We start from the raw sequence: 26692 nt of genomic DNA on the forward strand, positions 1-26692 counted from the left end.
GGGTGGGGTGGGGGGCAACATAAGCATTTAATTGCATGAAGCATCACTGCAATACTTGAGAAAACAAACAAACCCCACTTTTTCTTATTTCAAAGACAGCTGAAGGTAAGCAAAGAAATACACAAAGACAAAAAGAAGGACAGAGGAATGGAAGGAGTGAGAGAAGCTGGATATAAGAGGCAGAGTGAATGGAGAGAAGGAGTAGAAGAGAGAGAGATCACAGCCTGCCAACTGTTGTTGTTGTTGCTGTAATTGCTCTCATAATTCACACAATCAGGACACTGTTTGAATGTCACAATGACTCAATTCTCATTACAATAATCTGTGCTTTATTACTTTCTGAACAAAGGCAATCTCATTTCTTATTGACACAAGAAACTTTAAAAAGATGTGGAGAGGAGTTCAAAGAGCTGTGTGAGCAGAAAATCAGCCCTAAATTGCCTAAAATCTCACTGCGGTCGTCGAGAGAAAAATGACACGGCTGGTTTTTGTTCAAACTGTTGAAAATGACTCGTATATACTTTCAGGTACACAGCGGATGGAAGGATGGAAGTTTCTGGCTTTGACACTGGAGTCTCCTGCCAACAGTCCTAATGCCCAAACAATAAAGTAAGGTGGTAACTGTTTGCCAGTGGCTTTTGTGTTGGCTGTTGGTAGGAGACAGGACAGAAACCAGCGCCTGCTGTGGTGAGATGACATGTTCTATGACCCAATTATCCACCCTAACTTCTTCCCTAAAAGTGTTTTTCAGACTGGAGTACAATTTAGTCAACTATTTGGTTGACTAAAAAGTTAATAAAGAAATGATAAAAAAAATCTAGATACTGTCAATTAAAGTCATAATATGCAACTTCTCCGCATTAAAATGTCTAAAAATGACTAGATATATAGATATACGTAGATACTAGACAAATTTTTTTGAGGTGTGTTCTTACTAGGGATAGGTAGTTGACGTCATTATTTGAGGAGCGTTTCACTACTCGCACACCTACGCAAGTGTTGTTTTTGACTACAATAGTTCAACTCAGTTGGCATTACGTGCACCATGACAGCTGAAAAGTGATCTGGAAAAACTTTGATAAAAAAGAGGATAATAACGTGCAGTTCAAGATATGTGGCGTTAAACTTGCATATCATGTTCTCCAACGGCCAAACAGTAATTCATGGTAACAGTAAGTGTCATTCGGTCGCCTGTTGTCATTCTCAGATTTTTAAAGCCAAACTGCTTTCTGGGTGTTTCTACTGGTTTTAATTCCCTGGTGTGTTTGTTATGGAGAGGAGGACACCTCTGTGGATATTTCAGCTGCTGGTAAAAACCTCCTGAACCTGCGGTTCATGAATTACTAGAGAAACAAAAGTAAGCAGTCTCAGTTTCCAGCTGCTCCTGGTCTGCTAAAGAGCAATAGTCAAGCACCAACATTAAATGTCAAACTGCTTTATTCAGTGTTTTTAACAGTTAGAATCACCAGGTCTGTTTGATTTCCTGAACCACTGACACCGAAGGAATCCAAACCAGGAGGAGCTTACAGTAATAGTGGTGAAGACAACAACTCCCATGATCCCACGCTATTTCATGACATCACCCAACTCTGTCTATCGTTATTGTTTTGCTTGAAAGAGCCCTAGAGGCAGAGGTTACATACTGTGTGTTTAAGGTAAAGGTGCGTTTACCAAAGCTGTGTGATATGATGTACACAGAGCAGAGACAAAAAGAAGAGAAACCTTCAAAAATAAGTTTCTGGTCGTTTTAGCGTTTTAGAATTTGAGCTGCAACATGAACACACATGCTACTATCAGACAATTCTGTAAAATCGCGACTAATGTTCAATGAGAGTTTTTTTTTTTACATTCAGTCCCTATAATAAAGAGAATGACTGACAGTGACCTTGGGTTTTAGAAAATCACAGCCCACCACTGTAGTGACTGATCAAATCACAAGTAGTCCAGAAGTTCAACTTAGTTTCAAACGGCAGTTTTTGATTTTGAAACATTTGACAATACACCAGTGAGTATACTGTGTACACAGTGTACTGCAAGTGAATGTACTGAAACACAGAATATGACTTGTACATTGGCTGTAGAGCCAATGTGACTGCCATAAGAGGAAAAAAATGTATTACTTTCATTTTGTAGTATCATCTGTTTGTCATAATGTGGGCAATTAAAACTGCTGCATTAGTGAGTTCAGAGTTCACGTCTCTGTTTCCTCTTAATGAAAGTCCTGCAGAGGTCTCAGAGTCGGTCCAGAGGGGGAGGCTCTTTGGAACCTCAGCGCTGGACTTTTAATGAGCAGAGAGAGACGACAGTGTCATATAATGAAGTGGGGAAAACAGTTTATTTTAGGGCCTGGTTATTAAAAGGGTGTCCAGCTGAGCTGTGGAGGCAGGCAGGCCTGGCTGGTTCTGTTGGGTTTCAGAGTCGCAGCCAGAAAAGTGGCATCATTTTCACACAGCATTTGACCCTCAGCGCCACAACTATTCTGAAGAACTGTAAATGACTTTTCAATAACTTTTCCACTAACTTTTTGAGAATCTTGGCAAATTGAAATCTATTTCTGAATGCTTTGGTAGTGACTCATAAGCTTTGTTGGCAGTACCAATCCACAGTGTAGTTTGAGCTTTTCCAGTGGAGCTAAGAAGATTTCTAATGTTTGTCAGGACAGTTCTAGCCTCCTTGATCTGGTTTTTAGAGTGATTTTGGTAAATTTTTAGGACACTTAATTAAACTACGAACCTTTGAACTACTAAATTCATGTTGCATATTGGTAAACCAAAACTCAATTTGAAGCACCACAAAGATTTGTTTTAAATTGAAATAATAATTATAGTTCACAACTGATGAAAGCCTGAGGGTAATTGGGCTAAAATATACAGACTGAACCACAAATCTAAGGTGGCAAATCACATGCAGTCTCTAGGCATGTGGCTTTTACACATGGTTTCACTTTTAATAAAGGTTATTTTTGTGTGCTGAAAGTGTGTTTTTCCCCATCTTGCATGTTTGGCTGGACCACAAAAGCAGGGTCAGCCCTATAAACACAAATTTGTGAGTGAGTGATCGAGTGGTACCATTGGTCAGCCAAATGCAACTTGTTGCTCTTTCTTTGCTTTCTCTGCTCTGTCTATTAGAGGGCATTTACAACCTGCAAATGATGCTAATGTAGACCATTTGTGGCTTTTTTCAGAAAAGCACCTAACAGCAAATTTAGAGACTTTTTGGACAAACCTAATCTACTTTCGTTAGATGAGAATTGCCAGCAGGGTTAAAATGGTCCAGAACGATCAAACGAATAAAACAAAGTCTCTAAACAGAGAGGGAGACAAAGGATGCAAGGCAGACACACACACACACACACACACACACACACACACACACACACACGGACACAGGCTGAAATCAGCTGACACTAGACTGAAACCAGCTGATACTAGACTGAAACCAGCTGATACTAAACTGAAACCAGTTGACACTAGACTGAAACCAGCTGAAACTTAACTGAAACCAGTTGACACTAGACTGAAACCAGCTGAAACTTAACTGAAACCAGTTGAGACTAGACTGAATCCAGCTGACACTAGACTGAAACCAGCTGATACTAAACTGAAACCAGTTGACACTAGACTGAAACCAGCTGAAACTTAACTGAAACCAGTTGAGACTAGACTGAATCCAGCTGACACTAGACTGAAACCAACTGATACTAAACTGAAACCATCTGACACTAGACTGAAACCAGCTGATACTTAACTGAAACCAGTTGACACTAGACTGAAACCAGTTGACACTAAACTGAAACCAGTTGACACTAGACTGAAACCAGCTGACACTAGACTGAAACCAGTTGACACTACACTGAAACCAGCTGACACAAGACTGAAACCAGCTGATACTAAACTGAAACCAGTTGACACTAGACTGAAACCAACTGATACTAAACTGAAACCATCTGAAACTAGACTGAAACCAGCTGATACTTAACCGAAATCAGTTGACAATAAACTGAAACCAGCTGACACTAAACTGAAACCAGTTGACACTAGAGTGAAACCAGCTGACATTAAACTGAAACCAGCTGATACTAGACTGAAATCAGCTGACAGTAGACTGAATGATAATTGGATTTGATAATATCAGTTGTTTACAGCGGTTCAACATGTTTCAAATACGTACTCAATTTTGCTCATTGACTATACGCAGTGCAGACAGATACTGGTTTTGACCTGGTCTTGTTTACTGCATTCATCTAACATGTTTTGTCAATTGACACTTGATTCACACTTCATTTTCCATTGTGTTCTTCTTCCACCACTGCCTGCTCTTAACTAAATCATTACTGATGCATTCATAGCATATGTCAAGTTGTACTGAGAGATATAATGGTAGTACTGTGAGCAGTGGTAGAGAACATGGTAGCGGTACTACTGTGGTTGTAATAGCAACAATAGTAGTAGCAGTGACACTTGTGTAGTATTAGCACTTGTTTTAGTAGTAACAGCAGTAGCATATGTATTTGCATGAAATAGTGCGGCCTTTGTTTCATTATCACGTGTTGTTCTTGACGTCACATGTGACAGTAAGAGTGACAGTGGGTTCAGGAAGGGGAATTGTACCTGAAATGCTCCCTCTGATATGCTGTGCAGCTGGTTGTTGGCCAGGATGAGGTGCCTCAGGTTCACCAGGCCCTGGAAGTGGGAGTCATCCAGGATCGTGAGGCGGTTGGCATCCAGATGGAGAGCGTGGAGATCCTGGAGGTCAGCAAAGGCGTACGGCCGAATCTGACTGATGGTGTTTCTGCTCAGGGTCAGGTGGATCTGGATATGCAGGGAAAGATAAAGTTAATGTTGTAGAGCATTTTCCCCCGAAAATAGCGGGCCAACTTTGTCGTTCTGTTTCTCTGTTACTTACTTTCTCTTCCTATTCCTTTTAAAGCTCTGTAAGATTATTTAATTTTATACCAGCAATAATTTATTGAGATTTCACTTTTGCGAAATATATCCTGTTTTTAGAGTAACACTCTTTCTGTCCTCCTGTGCAGGGAGGTCAAAGGTCAGGGTTAGCAGATGAGCCAGCACTCTGGAGATAACAAAGGTTCAATGTTTTGTTAAAAAATGTGGTTGGACACTCAGGGCTGTGGGGATTAAATCAGCAGTCAGGTTATAGGATGGCCTTCAAACACTCAGCCACCCATTCCCCTGTCTTCATAAATAATAATCATAGTAATTAATAGTAGAGTACTGGGGGTCAGTTCAGACATGGAATTACAGATAAAATTATTTAAAAATTAACTTTGGGCTTCATTAAAAGGTAATGAGACATTTAGAAAACACACTGCTGAGGTCAGGAGTTACTAAATATGTGGATTACTACGAGTGTGAAGGTGCAGAAATATTTTCTATTAACACCCAAGAAAGGGTCAATCAGCACCCACACATTAGTAAACCTGTTTTGGAGATGCACCATGATCACCGGAGACATCTGTGGCACTCTGTTACGCCCGCTACAAAATAATTAAAACCTAATTTCCCACGTTGCCTTGTGTGTTAGCAAACATCATCTGTGCGCCTGTTGTAATGACACAGGAGAAGAAACTTATTTTTTCACACATTAAGGAAGTCTCCAGCTGTGATGAGTTTTTCTATTTGGCATTTAAATCTCGATGATGCCGGTGTTTCTCTTTTTGTGCCACGTGCACTGAAGCATCTCCACCTCCGTTACATGATTACATTGGAGGCGAAATCTGTCAGATATCATACATGTCACCTCAGTCAGTATGTTATGTTGGAGGTAGCAGATGTTCCTGTAATGATTTCTGCTTTCAGTGCAAGTAAACATGAAATCTCTCCTCACTGTTTTGCATGTTCCTGGCAGCAGTAAAAGCTGAACACTTTTCTTTACTCAGAATGCTGAATACTAAAAAAAGCTTTAATCTGTTTAATCTGTGATGTTTAGCTTCTTCCAGAAGTTATTTTGACTTTAAGTGACGCAGTTTACTCTGCTGGTGTACCCTCTTCACTCACACGCCTTATATTTCAAATAGTGATGTCCAACATTTCCCAGAATGCCATTTAATAGTGTTGTTCAACAGTTATCTTGTCCTTACAAATATGGGTTATACTTTACCGCTGGTGGAGATAACTGGATAAATAAATATATTAAAAATGTTCTGTGGCCGCAATTCTCAGAGACAGAGCAGTCACTGTGGCAGCAGCACAATGGCTGCAACTCTGTGACTGGATCCCTGCTGATAATGGCTGTAAGTGCAGTTGTTTCCGTGGTTACTGCATGCGCAACGTATTTGGAAAAAGCTTGCAAATCATTTTTGGGATATAACACATTGAAAGGAACGATTGAGATCTCACAACCAGCAGGTGGCAAACAAAGATGCACAGCAGCAAAAGAGGCATCTGGATCAAAACAATTTAGGAAACAAAATCTTTAAAACAGTCCAAGCACCTTTATGTTACTTTAAAAGCTGCACATGGTGCAGTTACGGTTAGGGAAGTATCGTATAAAAAACCAAACATTTTACTAAACCATCCTCCGCCCTGAGCTTACTATTAAGCCTCACTACCTAATGTATCAGCTGTAACTTGTGAGCTGTAGAATTGCCCAGTCTAAGTGTAATTCTACATACAAATTATTAAAAAAGATACAAGGCTGCTGAAAAACAAGCTAATGAGCTGCTGCTAGTATTTTTTTTTTTTCTGGCAGGTCACTTCTCCTTCAGTCTGGCCAGACACAGCTGTGACTTGTTGGACCAAAATGAGCAGCAGGCACTGGCATGAGCTTATACCCTGTGAGCTAACTTAATTTACTTTGATTAGCATGTAAGTCGGCTCCACTGTGTCCTCTCAAAAGTGCTGGACTGATGTCTGAGACCAAAAATCACACGAAAGACGCCTTCTTCTGAGTGGTCAAAGCTGTTTTTTAGCATTTCCTTGCAGCTTCCTATATATTTTAGCTTAGCTCTTATTTCTGTTTCTTATAGGCTGGCTGAGAGATCTCTGAATATAGGACCTGTAGCATCTAAAATCTTGTGTCAACAAATCTGACATATCACTGTGTCATGTACAGTGGCGTTTAAGAGGGCTTAACTCTGAAGCCGAGGTAGTCATAATTTATTTAAGCAAAAGGGTATATGCAGCCAGTTAAATACCCAGCACATCAGTAACATAAGCTTTTATATAATTTATATGTTCCATTAGCTGTGTTTATCTCTAAAATGAGCTACACATCTAAAACAGCAGACTAGTTTCAGGTTACATCCCTGTTTTGTTGAGTCATATAAAATAAGAAATTGAATTGAAATTTTTGTCGTAATTGCTGTGAAGTCTTGAACAATGGCTAAAAGTGTTTTGTGAGGTGACACTGACTTTGACCTTTGACCACCAAAATCTAATCAGTTCATCCTTGACTCCAAGTGAACGATGAAGCCATATCTAAAGTTTTGCCAAGGCGTTACTGAGATATTGTTGTCCATGAGACTGGGACGGACCGACAACCCGAAAACAGTGTATGCCTCCGTGCCGGCAACATCCACAGCCGGAGCCATACAACACAGGAACACTTAAAGGTGTTTAGAGAAGTGAGTTCTGACCAGGCTGGACATGTTGGCGAAGTCGCGGTGTCTCAGCGTCGTGATGAAATTGTCCATTAGCCGGAGCTCGGCTGTCTGGCGGTCGATGTTGGGTGGGACAAAGAGGAGGCCCGTCTTGGCACACAGCACGGTGTAGGACGGCAGCAGGTTCTGGCAGGTGCACCGCTTTGGACACAGCATGGAGGAGGAACAGGAGGGGAGGGAGGACAGGACGACAAAGAAGAGGAGGAGAGGGCAGACCAGCGTGGAGACGACGTCCATGGCTGCTCTCCTGTTGCAACAAATAAAAGAGAAACAAACGTAGGAGTCAGGTCATGTAGCTTGTTGTTCCCACTGAGTTTCAAAGTAAAAACTCCAATCACTGATCCTTGATTTGATTGACAGTTTTTGTTGTTGTCAAACTTTCCAGATGAGTTTCCAGGGTAAAAAAACAGAATTATAATAAATGCTCCATAAGAGAGAGGAAAAGAAGATGGATAAACAAGGGAAACTGGGGGGATTGGGTGATGCAGGGGGTGAAAGTGGCAGGAAAAAGGAAAGAGGAAAAGAGTTTTAGTGTTTGCTGGTGCAGCCTGTGTTTCTTTCTGCTGAGTAGGTTGAACAGGGAAAATGAAAGTAAACAGTACTTATATCATCAATTAGGCTTGCTGCACTGTCGTGATTATAATCTGAGCAGAACATTAAAGAACACAAATTATGCTGTGTGTGGCTGTCTGTCTCACTTCATGAGTTTCATGGATGTTTTTCTGCATAAGAATGAGACTAAAGCAGCTGTTCCAGCCAAAGCAATAAAGGAATACATTTACATTGATATTGATTTCTCTCTGTTCGGTTTGTACATTTAGCTCAGCTCAGCTCAGCCCTGAATAAATTCATACAAGGAGAAAAAGGAAAATGCACACAACAGGAAAGACATATGCAAAAGAATACCATGCCAACACACACACACACACACACACACACACACACACACACACGAGCACAGTAATTTCTTCATGACTTCAGAGGATGTTACATTGACTAATAACCATAACCCTTACGCTAATCCTCTAACATAACGTAACCCTAACCTAAACTTAACTTTTGCCTAGCCCTACCCTTACTGTAACCTGAAAATGTAATGATTTATATATATATATATATATATATATGTGTGTGTGTGTGTGTGTGTGTAAGTATGATTTATATAATGATTTTACATAATGGGGATTTGTTTTTTGTCCTCATAAGTCCCCATTATCTAACAGGTCCCCACAACATGAGTAATACCTGTATGACACACACACATTCATGCATGTTTGTAGACTCTCACATGTACCTACTCTGTAAAAAAAGTTCCTCTGAGTTAAATGCTGAGTGACTGGAGGAAGGTCGATTGCAAATAACAGCAGGAAGAGACACGCTCTTTTATTTACGGTACTGAAATATTCAGACTGTGCTTCAACTGCAGCACGGAATACAGAGCAGGAAGTCTGCACATGTATTCGTAACTGCAGGATATGAAGCTAAATGTGAGGAAGTAATGGAGAGATGTAATGGAATGAGATAAATTCAGTAGAAGTGATCAGGAGAATTCAAAAGCTGACTGAGACTACACTCAAATGTCAGTGGGTAATTGAAGAGTCTGTATGATGATGGCAATGTGAGCACAGAAAATATTCAGGCTGTAATGAGCAACAACTGGAATTCACAAATTTGTCATTTAAATTAGAATATTTCAAATCTCACATAAGTTGAATCAAGTGACAGGTGGATAAAGTAAAGTAAAGTTTATTGGTGCTCACTGTGAGGTAGTTACTCATCAAACAAAACTACAGTTTCAGGCTGGACTATGTATGGACGTATCATCATTCAGTCTAGCGTCAGCTGGTTTCAGTCTAGTGTCAGCTGGTTTCAGTCAAGTGTCAGCTGGTTTCAATCTAATATCATCTGGTTTCAGTCTAGCCTCACCTAGTTTCAGTCTAGTATCAGCTGGTTTCAGTCTAGTATCAGCTGGCTTCAGCCTAGTGTAAGCTGGTTTCAGTCTAGTGTCAGCTGGTTTCAGTCTAGTATCAGCTGGCTTCAGCCTAGTGTAAGCTGGTTTCAGTCTAGTATCAGCTGGTTTCAGTCTAGTGTAAGCTGGTTTGAGCTCTTTATCTGTTCTCTCCTCCTCTCTGTGCTCACACATAATACTATAATACAGCTGAATTCACAATAAAGCTCTTTTCATTCACATGTTTTTTCTGTTTCTATCGTGATAACAACGCAATAAGTCTGAACCTTAAAACCAGCCATCAGGACTTCTGGAACTTTGTGATGTCACAACAAAGCAATCACTGCCCTAAACCACACCTCAAGCCCTGCCCACCTCTACCCACCATTGCAGGATTTGGTTTTGGAGTGTTTTACCTGAAAACTGCTATATTTTTATTATATTGGCTAACAGTCAGCGAATCAGAAGAGAGGCTTAGAGCCTCCTCTCTTCTGATTCGCTCACTGACCTGTTGTTACTTGAGCTCCAGAGAGAAACCTTAGAGAGGAGATTTAAAACTACATTGAGATGGTTTTTGCTTCTTAAAACAACAAATATATATATATATATATATATATCTACACTTAAAATAAAACACAGGAGAAGAGGAAAATATGGGAACTTTAACACTGTTGTTGTAGATTTGTTCTAAACATCTGGAATATTTTAAGTTAGATGTTTTAAGAAGAAATTAGCTGAGATGGCAAAGCAAACAAACTGAAAAGTTTCTTTGGGTTAGTGGCTAAGAGGCTTTCACTTTGATCATTTTCTGAGAGTTTTGGTATTTGGCTATTTTCCAGCTTTATGAACTAAATTCCTCTATCTCCTCTTTTTTTCCAGATGATTCAGTTCACCACTTCTACCTGGTACAATCAAAGAAGACAGATTTTACTTTTGGATTACTTTTTCAGTGGGTTTGACCTTTGCCTGAGAACGGCCCATCTAACAGCCTGTGGTCTGGGAGAAGTAAAAGTAATGAAAGGTCAGGTAAGGTGCAGAAATTTAGTTGTATTCATTTACATTTGAGGTTTTATTAATTTGCATTATTCTTATGATTTACAAATCTGTTCCAGTGTGATTTTAACAAACGTTTAATCAATGGATAGTAATTGTAAGTGACATGAACAAGAGTGCTGTGCTTCATCCATCTATTCAGCTGTTGTAGGGTTTTGAGCGTGTCACTTGCAGCAAGTTAATGATTAATTGGTGACATTTTAGTCATCCAGATGTGGGCTCATTGAAAATGCTGCTTTCACAGACGACCTATGGACTTTGATTGAACACTGGTGTGACAAAGCGGTGAGGTCAATAGTTTACATATGACCAAATTATGGATGTTTGTGTATCAATTATAATGTATACAGTATACTTAAAAAATGTTTACTTGTATGAGATTATCCTCAGACAAATGTTGCAGTAGAAAGATGCTGAGTCTCATAACAGATTGAAGCTGTTTAGTCAGACCAGCTCAGTGTGAGGAAAAATGCAAGACAGCTCTTTTTCAAACCACAAGCACTTCTCCATCTCTGTCACCCTCTCCTCCGTCCTTCCATTACTCTATTCTTGACTGAAAGTGCTTCTAATTTCAATTGCATCACTTCCTTTCTCTTTCCCTCCATCACCCCTCTCTCCATACAGTCTGTCTCTAAAACTTTTTTCTTCTGTCTTTTTCCTGACACACTGGATCACATCCCACCATCATTCTTTTCTTCACTGTCTCTATCCATCACTCTGTATCTGCTCCTCGATTCCTGTCCGTATTCGATCATTTATTCCTCAGTACAGCTTTTTTTCCCCTTCTTGCACCTCTGGTGTATTTTCTCACTCTTAAGCTCCTTTCATCTCTCCTTACTTCCATTCATTAAGTTTTCTACATTGTTCTGTTCATTCTGTCCCATCATATTTAAAAAATAACATTTTTAATAATACATGCACATGTGCACATGTTGAAATGAACTGGTAAATGGACTTGCACTAATATAGAACTCTTTTAGTCTTACTGACCACTCAAAGCGCTTTATAATACTTGCCACATTCACCCATTCACAGTCATATTCATAAATCACACTTAAACGCACCTACACTGATGGAACAGCCATCAGGGGTAATGTGGGGTTCAGTATCTTGCCCAAAGATGCGGCCCAGAGGAGTTGGGGATCAAATCACCAACCTTCTAATTAGTGGATGACCTGCTCTACCTCCTGAGTCACAAATGAAATCCATGTCATGATGTTTTGTCTGTAAAATGCTGACACACCCTCTTTTATGTATGGGATCATAATGAAATGTATGATTGAAAGTTGATGTGTTCATTTCCATGTTGATTAAGTTTGACTTGTGCAAAGACCTGTGGGAATATTAGAATAACACTAACCTTCCAAACATATTTGGAAGGTTAGGAATTTAGACTTTGAACTCGTCTCTGCTCTGTTTAACCTGACAGCACCATCTTTTCCGTGTATTTTCTTTAGGGCATCCTTGGAAAAGAGGGTTTGCTCTCAATGTCCCCCCTGTTTAAATAAAGGTTAAGTAAATAAATGTGGCCATTCAAGTGATAATGACTGCAAATTATCCATACCTCTATTAACTTTACCAGATTACTTTTTGCAGGTTTGGGGGGGGGTTGGCAGGTTGAGCCTCTCCCAGCTTACATTGGGCTTTGACATAGTGAGCGACCACATCCTGCTCTGTGTACTTTCTGACATGGGCATCTCGGACAAATTTCTTTCTTGGTTTGATTCCAAACTCACTGGGCACTCCCTCAGTGTGTCAAGGCTAAGACAAACATCTTTATCCCATCCAATTCCTACAGGATTTCCCCAAGGATCAGTACGGGGGCCCCTGTTTGCAATATACACCACCTTCTTGGGTCTAATTATCAACTTGCATGGCTTATCATTACACTGCTATGCAGACGACACCCAACTATTCCTGTTATTCCCACCAGATGACCCCACGGTCTTGGCATGGATCTCAGCCTTTGTCTTTGACATATCCACATGGATGAGGGAACGCCACCTTCAGTTAAACCTCTCTAAGACTGAACTCTTAGTCACTGCGGCAGTCATTCTCTCCAACATAATGTCAACATCAAAATCCCCTCTTCATCTCTTAAACAAAACCAAGATTGTGAGAAACCTGGGCATTATGTTTGATGAGTAATTATTTTTCTCTGACCATGTTGCATCCGTCTCTTGGTCGTGTTACTTTGCTCTATACAATATCAGAAAAATCAGGCCTTACTTGATTCTGTACTTCACCCAACTATTGGCACAGTCCATGGCTGTCTCTCACCTCAACCAGTGCAATGCCCCTCTAGTGGGCCTTTCTTCACGCAGTGAAACCCTTACAGATGGTTCAGAATGTGTCTGGTCTTTGATCAGTTATGTCACATATCACTGACCTCCACTGTCTACCCATGGCCACCCAAATCATATTCAGTCTCTAATGCTGCCTCAGAGTGATTTCTGGGTCTGCACCATCTAATCGAACTCAATTATTCAGCCTGATGCTCCGTCTTGGCCTCTTTGTTCCTCAAAGGAATGTCATCAGGCATCACCATCCCTGCACACAAGACAGTCTCAGTCCAGACTGTTCTGGTATGTGGTTCCCCGATGGTGGAACAAGCTACTGAATGCTATCAGAGCAGGGGCATCCTTCTCTATCCTCAAGAATCTCCTGAAGACTCATCTCTTCAGAGAGCACCTCCTCTTCTTACACCTATAACACCCTAACATGTCTAACTAGCTCTTACTATGCATTTCTCTAACTGATCTCCCTGCACTTCACCTTATTGAACACATTTAGTGCTTGGTACTTACACCAAGGTGTCCTACTGCCCTGATGCTTTAGTATTATCATTCTTGTAAGCCTGGATAAAAGTGCCTGACAAAGGAGTAAATGCATTGTACTGTAATGTAATTCACATATAGCTCACACTGGAACAAGTGGAGCTACATAAACAGGGAGGGAAGGTCAACCAACGTGAGGATGTTCACTGTTTATAGACAGAAGTAGCTCATCTTATTTACACTGTCTGTCACACACACACACACACACACACACACACACACACACATACGGACACAGAAAGTCAGTTCTGCACAAAAAAGCACCAAAAAACAATCTCACCTACAGACAGTTGGTGCCTGCTAATTATTGTGGCTGACATGTTTGTAGTCTGAGATAAACAACAACAGCAAGGAGCAGACAGAAGAGAGGAAGTGTAATTAGCAGAGAGACAGTCAGACAATAAGAGGAAGACAGGAAAGGAAAAAATATTGAGAGCATCACATATCAGACGAGAGGATAATGGGCTGAAAGGTGGAGGAAATGAAGAAGAGAAAGAGGAAAAAGAAAAGTTTACTGAGGAGGAAAGGAGATATGGGAGGAAGAGAACAAGGTTAAGAAATGAGAAAGAGGAGGCTGAGCAATTTATGCTCCACAAGATACATTTTCCGACCAGCTGGTGGGGATGTTGTTCTACATCTTTAGAAAGAGGCACACACAAAAATACACACACACACACACACACGCACTGACAAACACGCCTGTGCATCACACACACACACACACACACACACACACACACACACACACACACACACACTCAAGGATAATGGAAGAGCTATACTGCTGGTGAAGACACAGAATGAGAACCAGAGAGAGAACGACAGAGACAGGGTAGAAAGAAGTGTGAGGACTCAGGCAGACAAAGCAGGAAGGACCACTTCACATTTACATATTCTGAACTCATTTCTTCTTTGCCTCAATAAGCCCCAGCAGCTGCCTTTATCTTGTACATGCTCTGGCTGCTGTAATCCATATACCACAACTTATTATATATTCAACATCACATGCTGAAACTGTGGCTCATATGTGTTTGTTTAAATGTGACTTTTCTTTGCATTCAATTGTCCCCGCTGTGTCTCCAAGAAATTATGTTTCTGTGCTACCATTATGCTACAGCAAATACAATGTGGCAGAAATCTAACACTGACCATGTTTCATTTTTATCAACACAATGAGGAAAAGTTTTTAATGAATATATCTGCCAAGTCGCACAATGTGAATACAGAAAGTATGTGTTCACAGACAGCAGTGGAAGAATAACACATATCAGGCTGTGGATACACAGACAGTACTTGTTAGTGTGATACATTTCATTTATTTACTTACTTTGGTCTGTGAAATTGTGGAACTGTGAATACAAGTGAAAGATGTGCAGTCACATTTTTACTTGAGTTAAAGTACTGGAGAACTCGAAGTATTTAAAAGTAGCGTACATTTTTAAAAAAAATGTCAACACATGGTTCTATTGTTCTACATTTACAGAACCTAATGACTCTGAAACAACCTACTGAATATACTCAGTTATTTGTCAGTGCATTGGTTGTAGAATATGCAACAAAGCTGGCAGAAAAGGACATAAAAACAAAAGTTTTATTTATTTATTTTATTTAACACACTCCACCCCCACAGAGGAGTATGGCAATGATGAAGTTTGGTCGTGGTAAACACAGGTCCCATATAGTCTAAAGGTAAATGTCCATGTGTTGTGTGATTATAAAGCAGGTCCAGGTTCTATATTAATACTGTGCAAGTATCAAAGCCTCAGTCCACAGAGAAATGCACACAGCCTGTATTCAGAAACTGAGCCTTAAAACCAGCCGTCAGGGCAACAACAAAGCAGTCACCGCTCTCAGCCATGCCCCAAGCCCCGCCCCAAGCCCCGCCCACCTGGACCCACCATCCAACCTTGCAGGATTTGGTTTCTGTGAGTGTTGACCTAAAATCTGCTATATTTTTATCGGATCACTCAGAAAACAGTCAGCCAGTCAGAAGAGAGGCTCAGAGCCTCCTCTCTTCTGATTGGCTCACCAAACTGTTGTTACTAGAGCTCCAGAGAGAAGCCTGAGAGAGGAGATGTAAAACTAACTTAAGAGGAAAATATGGAGCTTTAAATCTTCTCAGAAAATGGTATTAGATGAATTTAAAACCATCATGTCAATCTCATCACTGAGGCTCTTAAAAAGCCTTGAATGCTTTAATCATGTCATGTTACATTATGTCAAGTTCCATCACATTTTGTAATGTCAATGGCGCTCGGTCTCTTATTTTCAAAAGTATTGTCTGATCAGAGTGTGACCTGATTGTAACAAAAAATGTGATTCCACAAAGAGCTGAATTTTCACCGCAATTCTCCATATGTCAAACATTATTTCACAGACTGATCATGACGTGTCTCACAGCAGGAGCCACGGAGCGGCACAGTGCTGCCACAGTCTGTCTGCTTATCCGTCTGTCTGCCTGTCTCACAGCGCTCCACTGCCACAGTCAGCACACTGCTGATGCTGCTTGAATGATGCATTTCAAATTGGATTAAAATCAATAATAACCGACATCTACAGGGCCAACTACTGATGGTGGTGCTGCACTGGTGGAGGGGAGGATTCATTCATATTAATACAAACTGATTGGTGCCATTCATATGGATGACACGGTGAGATGTCTGCAGACACCAGGCTGCTGCTCAAACCTCCGCCGTTCTCTAACTCTACAATGCAGACGATGCTGAATGACTTATGTAATCAGTTATTGTTTATGGGAGCCACATTAGCTTCTGCTAATGAGGTTGCTAATCTCCCTGAGGTCCATGAATACACAAATGTTACATTGAATGCAAATTTGGACATAAAGATTTACATATAATAGCATAAAATAACAAAGTAAAGTGTACAGGACGAATATAAAATGCAGCAAAAACAAAAGCAAAAAGATATAAAGAAATAAATAAGACAAACAAATCAGTCACTAATCAGTCCCAGGGTCCCCCATCTGATAAGAGTTTTGCTTTCAGATGAAAGTATTTACCAAAATAGTCATACATTCTGTCATTGTTTTGTGGATGGAATTATATTATAGTGAAAAGAAATGATTCCTCTTTTCGCTGGGGACCCCAGGAACCTCCTGAAGGACCCCTGGGGGTCCACTCGTCTGATTGCACCAGTGTACACTTAAAAGACAAATTTAACACCAAGCTGAAAAGCATCATCCTCTTCTGCTTAAAATTTCATGTCTATTGTAATCACAAACTGCTAAACAAATCACAAATGTAAAACAACAGGATCAGGTAATAAACTGGTCTGATGTGATGCAGAAGTAAAATTATATTCACAACAACGACTAAAAAAATAAAGCGACAACAGCAAAAATTAAAAGTATATAAAAACAACAATACAATATCACATCTACCTGAATATACATGTTCAGATTAACATATAAGAAAGCCTTTCAATAGAAACTAACTTTAGAGATTTAAAAATTCTGGTGTCCATGGCTCCAATATCAACTGATGCCTGACGATTTCATTGTGCTGATGGGTGTTATTAGTGTCAGGCGGAGCAGGTATAAGCAAATGGACCAGAAATAACAGTGTGTTGGAAACAATGAAATTACATAATTGATGACTACACCTCACACCTCGGTTCAAATGCTTTTAAAAATGGAGTCTTTAATCTGCGGGCTGTTGACTGAGACAGTGTGTGCCCTCCTCCAGAACCAGAGACCAGCCACATCATCTACTGTCAGCCACCGAGCGGCTCCACAGGAACACTCAGGGTTTAATAATTGATTGAAAAGAACTAGTGATTTATCTGAAGCTATAGTCCCACAAAGCAATCTCCACAGGTAACTAGAGAGCACTCACTAAGGCACAAATGATTCTCCACAGTTTAAGGCTGCAGCCTTAAATTCATCATTTGCCCTGCTATGATTTTCGGAGAAAATAAGCTGTTGGGGTGCAAAGTGCAGTTTTAATTTTCCTTCAGCACATGACTGCAGCAATTATAGGTGAAGCTAAATGTCTTATGATGGATGGAGGGGTCTCAGATCTAGATTATCATCAAAATGTTATGCTGTAATCCTTTAAATTAGTGGCATTGTCACAGAGTCAAGGCACTGCTGCAGTATGACGGGTGGTGATGGGGGGGGGGGGTTTCATAACAAGAAAGTGTAGCTAAAACTACAAGTTTACAACATAGAGGAGGAGAGAGCCATTAGTGTTGCTCAACTTGATTTCATTTGTGTATATCTGTGTGTGTGTGTGTGTGTGTGTGTGTGTGAATGCAGGAGAGAGAGAGAGAAGGAGGAAAAATTGCCATTTCAATTAACATCAATCACTGTCATTTGTGCAGATGACATGTTAATGGATTCTGCATACCCGCAGCACATTGGTAGACTGTATGTCATGGAAATTGTCATTTATATTTAAATGGCATTTCATTTCTACAGTCATCACTGTTATGCTCATTACAAGCCACAGTGGGTAAAGCTGACAGCTTCATACTTTGAGCTGTAATCAATATCACGCCACAGCCATTCACAACACTGGGAGAAACTGGCATGTTTAAATGCACATCCTGTTTGTCTGTCACATTGTCTTCATCACTGCTGCTTATTGTTGTTTCTAAAATGTGTGGCTGTGTTATTATTTAATATTTAATTAGATGCCAGGACAATGAGTGACATCACCATCCAAATCCAATCGTCCCACCAGTGATTTCTAATCAGATAATCCACCTGATTTATTGAAAACGAAGTTACCACTTTATAATAAGACTACCTTTATAGAGGATTGATGAATGGTTTACAACTAGCTTGTTAACACTTTATAAATCATTCATAAGCCTTCATAACGCATTAGATAAAAAGGGCAACAGTGACCTGCTGCTTGCCAAATAGTGAGCCCACATGTATCTGTACTGTTAAACCTCATAGCTCAGTAGTTACTGAGCTTCCTTTGTTTTCTCCATCATCCAGCGTTTGTACCTGCTGCCTCATCACATTTGTTAAGTTACTAGAAATGAACCACCATCAGCATCTTAATGCTCAGGGAGTTTCATTTGGCAAAAGGTATTTTATTATTATTAAATATTTTTAAAGTGTGAAACACATCATCATTTATTAATGAGTTATGACAAGGCTCCTTTTACCAGTTATAAATGTTAGTAACTCATTAGTAAGATTTATAGTAGTAAGCATTAACCTGATCAGTGAGCCTGCATCAATGTGTGAAAAGTTTGTTATACCTTCCTTATAGTTGTTATAAAGTGTTAACAACTGAATGAACGAATAACCTAATTATAAACCACTGATAAATCCTTAATAAGGGTAATCTTAAACTAAAGTGGTAGCAAACAGAAAAGAAAAAAAAAGAAAACATGCGTTGAGGTGTCTCTCAGTTGAAGCTTAAGTTTCTTCAAGTTTGTGAAAATGCAGCAGCTTATTTAGAATCAAAGCAGCATTCTGTCGGGACCCCGTCGCACAAGATTTGCAACCACTGGTCTAAACACTGACGCTCGCGCTTATCTCCGGCAAAACATTAAATCCTGTATTTTGTAGAAATGTTTTGGCATTGACATGCTCATGGGCTACTTGAACTAAGCCAAGTCGATATTTGCAAAAGATATTGATCATCAGCGGGTTCAACCTTCAAAAATCCCACGGTGGTTTAACTGAATGAGGCCACTGTAAAATAAAACTCAGGGAATCAAGCAAACCTGCAGAACTAAGTCGCACAACAACGTCGAACGTGCAGCAGCATCGGTGCGCTGGCTCTTAACACACTGGAACAAATCTATGATTAAGTTAAGAAAAAAATCAGCCATGTTAGTGTTGTGACGTTTGACCGCTGCAGCACACGCTGAATGTGCAGTACTGACAGAAGCATTCAGGCTACAGCGGCTGAAATGAGCCAGTCTGGAGAAGGAATGTGTTAAAATGGCTGCGGCCCTGCAGCACGTCAAGGCAAAAGGAACAAGATGATGATGTATGTTTGTGTGTAAGATTATGTAATTGTGGATGTTCTGACATTCGTTCTGTGTCATTGGTGTGATTTGTTCATAAAGGTCAACCCAGCATGTCTGTGGTTGTTTGTGTGTCTGAGTTCACGTTCGATAAAGACATATATACAGTGTTTAGTTATCATGAGGATATCTGTAGCTTATGCAATAGACATATTAATGAGTGGTAACCTGTACATAGGTTAACATTATTACTGTAAGGAAAGGACTGAAGGAACAGCAGAAACAGACAACATCAAAACACAGGTCTGTGGCCTGTGAACACCAGACCAACACCACTCACTGCATCAGCTGGTACAGGGTCAAAGGTCACAGACCACCCATCAGTGGACGGCTGGAGAAAGATTCACTTCTGAGGAAGTCTGTGAGATTCAGCAGTAGACGGGGGGGGGGGGGGGGGGGGGGGGGGGGGGGACGACGACTAGTTCAAATGCATAGTTCATAACTTTGAACTAAGTTCACAGTCCCAAAAATTGGGACATTTCTTCCATTTTTTTTTAATGAGTTGCTCTGAACTTTTCTTTTTCAGTAGAGCCCCCCCCCAATCCATCCTCAGCCCCCAATCATTGACATTTCCCCAACCTCTATATTCTACTACAGAGTCACGAAGATTACTTTTAAAAGCCAAGAAAGCCATTATGAATATATGTATTACCACTTGAAGAAAGTCCTCTAACGCAGGACAACTCAAAACAGATCGGTTAACAAATGCAATACATTTTTTTAATTATGCAGAAAGTGAAAAAAAAATTCTACATAATAAATAAATGTATATAGAGCTGACTTGGTAAAACATACACTGGCTTCAGTAGTAGCGGCAGCTGTGTTGTTTGAATTGCCTGCGATGGCCATGCTGGACACATGCCAGGTGTTGCTGGAAATCACAGTTCTTCTTCCTCTGATGTTTGTTGGTGGTTGGCAAACAGTTCTTTGGTGCAATTCATGAGTTTCAGTTCAGGTCGCTGTTCACCATAAACATGAGCACGTTCAATGAACACACTCACGTACCATATTGTTTTGTATACAATACAGTACAACTGCATATTTTATGTTCCCAGACACGACCTTCATCAAGTATTTTATAATTGTACATGTATCACTATATATTATTTATCTTTTAGTACTTGATATTGTCATTCTGCAGTTTTTCCCTCTTTGTACTGTCACTTTTCTGCTGTAATACTGCACATTTCCCCACTGTGGGACTAATAAAGGAATAGTTTATCTTCTCTTATATACAGTATTAACCACATTTACTCACTGAGAATATGTTGAATAATTAGATCATTTAAATCATTTTGAAAATATTTTTTAAATAAACCACTCAAGTTAACTTTAAAACATTCCTACTAAATGTAAGTATAACTTTAGATTTTTGATGTTATACTACAAAGTTCTACAGTGCCATTGCGGTGTCACTGTAGTAAAGTAATTTAAGGAAACATTACCAAATAAAAGTCAGTGAACTGACTCTTTCAGGTTAGAATAAAGGTTTTTTTATTCATGAATTAAACTCATGTCAAAAGCTGACAGAGACCTAAAAGCTGAGGTATTTGTTCTTCCTCCAACCGTTTAAAACCATCATTATCTACAAGTTCACATCTGTGTGAGTGAAGATACCCTTCATCATGCACTTTGGATGTACATGCACACAGCTCGACTGTTATGAGCCGCTGCTCTTTTTCTCAGTAGTGATGGATGTCTGAACACTGTCATTCATATTAATGCCACTGCAGCCAGTATCAATCACTGTCCAGCAGCTGGGCTCGCTGTGAACGCAGCTCATCAGCAGCGTGGAATCTGCCTCAAAGGCCACAAAGATCAAAGTCAAACCAAAATCTGGTTCACTTTTCATAACAATTCAACATAATAAGCCTTTGATCATGCACGTTGCACTTCTCCAAAATCAATGATTTTTGGCTTTGGTCCAGAAAGCTCATTGTGTTTGCTCCTGTTTGATCATAGGATTGCAGGCAATCAGTGAATTTGTGTGTGCGCCTTGTTTGCTGCAATGAATAATATCATGGAAGTTTTACTGTTTGGCTTGGCCAGGGCTGGTCTGGGAAATAAAATGAGTGCACACTGAATGACAGACACAGAGGGTGGTCCAGGGCAGTCCACTGATATGATGCAGCGGTCCACCGGACCTGGACCCGGTTTAATCTATGGCCAGTCTGACCCTGACCCTGGCCTCTGCAGTAAAAAGCCTCCACAACCTGTACTCAGCAGGTTTGATCAATGCTGATCTTTTATTTATATTTCTAGTGAACGCAGAGGGGACATGCAGCTGTTCCTCAGTTAACACCTGACTACATTCTCACATTCAATTCAAAGCTCCACTGGAGGTGGAGGAAATTCATTGTGCTAATAGTCAAATTGTAATTTAGAAACACTGCAAGAGCCAAGTTTGCATTGTTTTGCATTTTCAAGTGAAGCCACCGTGACATGTGCAGATTAATCCTCTGTGTAAATGGTATATGACTTTAAAAATCATGAGGAAATATGAAATATAATGACAATCATCAATCACATTTATTCTCTTAGTGAACACTTATTCACATGCTCTTGTTCCTCAAGTTGCTGTTTTTTGCACCCAGTCTGAAACTCCTGATACAAGTCACGACAGGCTCCTTCCATACGCTGTGCACTACAGCATGTCACACTGCTCTGTAATGCAGTGCTACATCAAAGACTGCACTTGACCACCAACAGGTCTGGATTCCTTCAGTGGTTCAGGAAATCAAACAGATCTGGTGATTCTAACCGTTAAAAACACTGAATGAAGCAGTTTGACATTTAAAGTCAGTGTTTGAGCGACGCTGTACGGAGGACAGAGACTCAGGGAAGAGTTGGAGCTGAGATTGATGCTAACCTTTGTTCTGATTGTTTCTCTGATAACTTATGAAGCAGACGTTCAGCAGGTTTTTACCAGCAGCTGAATTATCCACAGAGGTGTCCTCCTCTCCATAACAAACACACCAGGGGATTAAAACTGGTCAGCGACTAAAGCATTCTTCAGTGACACAGGACAGGACGTCTCCAGCAGCTGGGAGCTGAGCTGTCTAACATTTCCTCAGCTTGTTTCTCTGATAACTTCAGTGACACGCACTGTTACCATGATTACAATCACAGGTTTCTCTGATAATTGATGGAAACATTTGGGAGAATGTAAGAACACAACTCAAAATTTTTAGACATCATAATGTGGAACAGTTACATATTATAACTCTGGGTTATAAAATGTGGGGGTAACCCATGTTGTGGTAACATGGGTTGACAAATAAAGACAATTACTCAATCGTTTCTACAGGATTATTTTAGGATTAGTGGAACCACATCTGTGGTACTGGAGGAAACTCAACCATTAATTCTGGTCTTTAAAGTGTCAAAGCAGACTGTAACGTTGAATGTATGGAACAAAAGTTGCAGACCGTGGTCTTATAATAACACTGTATTAATCTCAGAGCTTGGAATAAAGCTTTCCATTCACAGGTTGCAGCATTTCAGCAATTTTCTCTGTTTTGAAAGATGCAACACCCCTGTGGTAAATAAGTAAGCGTATTAATCTAGTGACTGCTTCTTCACTTCAGTTATATAAAGCACTGAGGGAGAAAAAAACACTCACATTCACTCATTGTATTATGTTATGTAACTGCCAACTTTAAGTGTAAATCACTTTTCTCATGTGTAGCTAGGTATTTTCTACAAATATTACCTATTATATATATATATATATATAGTATGTGTGTGTGTATGTGTGTGTGTGTGTGTGTGTGTGTTGTAGACAGAGAGCATTAGTTGTGAGTAATGGAATGAATGAGTACTGAATGAAAAGATAACACTGTTGTTGTAGAGCAGAGGAATCAAACCTCCCACTATGTGTGAAAAAGACACAAAAGCCCATCACTCTACTTATATTTTCCCGATGCCTTCACACAAGTTTCATTGCGCAGGGGAGGCATAAGAGCATCTCTAATTGATTTCAGTGAACTATTACCATCTCTGACTTTAGCTCATTCTGATTGGACCGCTGGCTGGCGGTGATAATGGTATTCCTGTTTGTTCGGGAGATGAGCTGTTCCCAGGGGAACTTGGCAAATGCAAATGGTGTGTTAATGTCACCAGAGGGGTCCCAAAGCCCACCGAGATTATAAGCCCTCATTATAAATCTACCAAGATTACTTCCTCCCTCACTGCTGAGAGGTATACTACACTTGAAATTAGTTTTTCTTTTTTTTATAGAGTTGAAAGTTTTTTTTTTTTTTTTTACCAACTACCTGTACAAATGAGAAAAGTGATTTACACTTAAAGTTGGCAGTTACATAACATAATACAATGAGTGAATGTGAGTGTTTTTTTCTCCCTCGGTGCTTTTCATAACTGAAGTGAAGAAGCAGTCACTAGATTAATACGCTTACTTATTTACCACAGGGGTGTTGCATCTTTCAAAACAGAGAAAAATGCTGAAATGCTGCAACCTGTGAATGGAAAGCTTTATTCCAAGCTCTGAGATTAATACAGTGTTATTATAAAACCACGGTCTGCAACTTATGTTCCATACATTCAACATTACAGTCTGCTTTGACACTTTAAAGACTAGAATTAATGGTTGAGTTTCCTCCAGTACCACAGATGTGATTCCACTAATCCTAAAATAATTCTGTAAAAACAGTCAAATAATTCTTTATTTGTCAACCCATGTTTAACTTTCCATAGCAATGTTCAGGCGTGTCAAACTGAGCGTGAACAGGATTGTAGAAACACATGTTGGCAAGATAGATAGATAGATAGATAGATAGATAGATAGATAGATAGATAGATAGATAGATAGATAGATAGATAGATAGATAGATAGATAGATAGATAGATAGATAGATAGATAGAAAGGTAGATCAAAATTTTACTTTTGATACTTTAAGTAACTTCATACAAATAGTTTGATATTTGTTAAATTGGACTTTAAATGCAGGACTATTGAAGGATCTGAGTACTTCTTCCACCATTGTGCTGTTAAAAAGCTGTGTTATCTTTTTCAGTCAAGATGAATTTAATTTAGATTTTAGCCCAGCATAAAAAAACAACAAACAAAAAAAAACAATGCAGGTAACACTTCATGTCACAGTTTATTTGCTCCAACAGGAAGTTACAGAATCTTTGAGCTGTTTCCTGCATCAACCTGAAGTCACCCTGAAGAAGCTTAGGTGTAGATATATTATCATCTAATGAGATTTATAAAGAGGCCTGATTGTTGCTTCCAAGGAATGTGGAAAACTGCATTTGCATATGACTACATATTAAAAATGTGACTTCTGTGTGAAAGATGTTGTGTTCATGTGTTACCTAAATGATGGAGTTCTTTACTGTAAAAACAACAGCTATCACATGACGTCAAATGATATCTTTCGTAGTACAGTATCTGCACCTCCTAGATGGAAATGAGCCTTCCCAGCATGCCTCAGGACCCCTGTGGTGACATCATCAGCCCATTACAGATTCCCAGCTCATCTACTGATAAACTGCTGCACCATTACTGCTGCCAGTCAGTGTCCCAATCAAACAGAGGTTCAGGCACACAGCATGACACACACACGCACGCACACACACACACACACACACACACACCTGTGCCTGTCTCTAACCACAGGGATGAGTTGTTCGCCCTCAGTTTGCCTTGTAAAATAACGACTGGGTTGAAAGGCTTTTTTGAAAGATTTCAGATTGTTGCTTAGGTGACCCGAGGGGGTTGTGAAAATTGTGCACTTCCAACAGGGTGCTGTGAGAGTGTGTGTGAGAGTGAGAGTGTGTGTGTGTGTGTGTTTGGCCTGACTGAGTGAAGACAATCAGAGTCATCAGTCATATCACTTCATCTCAGCGTTGTCTCAGTGTGACTCTGAAGCAGAAACCAGGTCACATGTTTTCTCACACACTCTATGTGCATAATGTTTTAAAGCATGGTGGTGCAGTTTGTAAGAGCCAGGGTTTAATTATGTGACCGAGTTTGTCTTTGTGATCTGAGCGTGGTTAACTATATTTCTGAATGTCACTAGTGTGTGTGTGTGTATCCGTGTATAAACTCACTTGGGGAGACTGGATTTAAATAATTTTACAAGTTAAATCTGAGTGTTACTGCTGTTTATACAGGACTGTGTGTGTGTGTGTGCGTGTGTGTGTGTGTGTATGTGTGTGTGTGTATGTGTGATTGTCTTTTGGAGTCAGTCTTGAATAATTTTACATAATCCATGAATGAAGACACACAGTGGAAATGAAGCTTGCATTTGAAACACCACAGCTCTCTGTGCTCAGACTGCTCTTTCTGCTGGCTAATGCTAACGCGAGTGTGTGTTTATATAAATGCAAAATATTCAGATGAATACAAAAAAAAATGATTATAACAACTTGATTAGGGCAAACAAGTTGAGTTTTTAATCACTTTACAACTATATGATGTTTATTTAAGTTAATTGCTCTAATTAATTCCCTATGATTACCTGTGATAGACTGGTGACCTGTCCAGGGTATCCCCCGCCTCTTACCCAATCTCAGCTGGATGGATGGATGACTGGATAGAATGAATTCTAGTTACAGGACAGTAAACTAAACACCTTTGTCATACCTAAATCCATCTGACTATTAAAGGGACTATTTGTCATTTAAGTTTTCCCTGCTGCTGAACGTGGTTTCTTATCAGGAGCATGTGTTGATGATTGTCACTTGACAAGAGCTTGGTTGTTGTGTTTACAACGGGGTCAGATTGGAGGCTACAGTGACTCGCTATCAGAAAGTGAGCAGAGGGGCGGGGCTAGCTGGTTAGCATGCTGACTTGAGTAGAAGAAAAGACGTGACAGAGACAAAAGTTAACATTGGTTTTGCTTTCCACCTCTGGAGACAGCTGCTGGTGAGTAGAAGTTTGATACTGCACTGGCAACATTTTTTTCTAGACTGGTAAGTAAACAGCTGTTGCTAACGTTAGCTATGTAGCAATATCAAAACTTACCAATAGCTCCTTTAAACCATAATCTGTGATAGTGAGGCTTAGCTAAACAAACAGATATTTGTGAATATCTGTGAGCTCCCAGTTTTGTTTGAATAGTTTGTTGTTGGTTATTTTTTATTTATTTATTTCATAAGCATAAACCTGTGTAATGAACGCCGGCGAGGTGTTTACAGTGAGGGCGTGCTGATAAACATTTGTTGAAACAGCTCATGTGAAACAGTGACAGT

The 26692-nt window shown here is 39.9% G+C and overlaps 1 protein-coding gene across 1 annotated transcript in view; it reads right to left on the reverse strand.

Annotated features, from left to right (window-relative positions):
* The window catches only part of LOC111647556 (leucine-rich repeat and fibronectin type III domain-containing protein 1-like protein), a 192892-nt gene that overhangs the window by 54594 nt on the left and 111606 nt on the right, over positions 1–26692 (reverse strand). The window contains exons 3-4 of the mRNA XM_023397178.2: positions 7598–7868; positions 4611–4811 (exon numbers count right to left, since the gene is read on the reverse strand). Of these exons, the coding sequence (XP_023252946.1) occupies positions 4611–4811; positions 7598–7858 (462 nt within the window). The 5' untranslated portion in view covers positions 7859–7868. The remainder of the gene's footprint in view (positions 1–4610; positions 4812–7597; positions 7869–26692) is intronic.

Source organism: Seriola lalandi, unplaced genomic scaffold, assembly GCF_002814215.2.
Source record: "Seriola lalandi dorsalis isolate HSWRI2012SDOR001 ecotype SW California unplaced genomic scaffold, Sedor1 jcf7180002054998, whole genome shotgun sequence".
Lineage (NCBI taxonomy): Eukaryota > Metazoa > Chordata > Actinopteri > Carangiformes > Carangidae > Seriola > Seriola lalandi.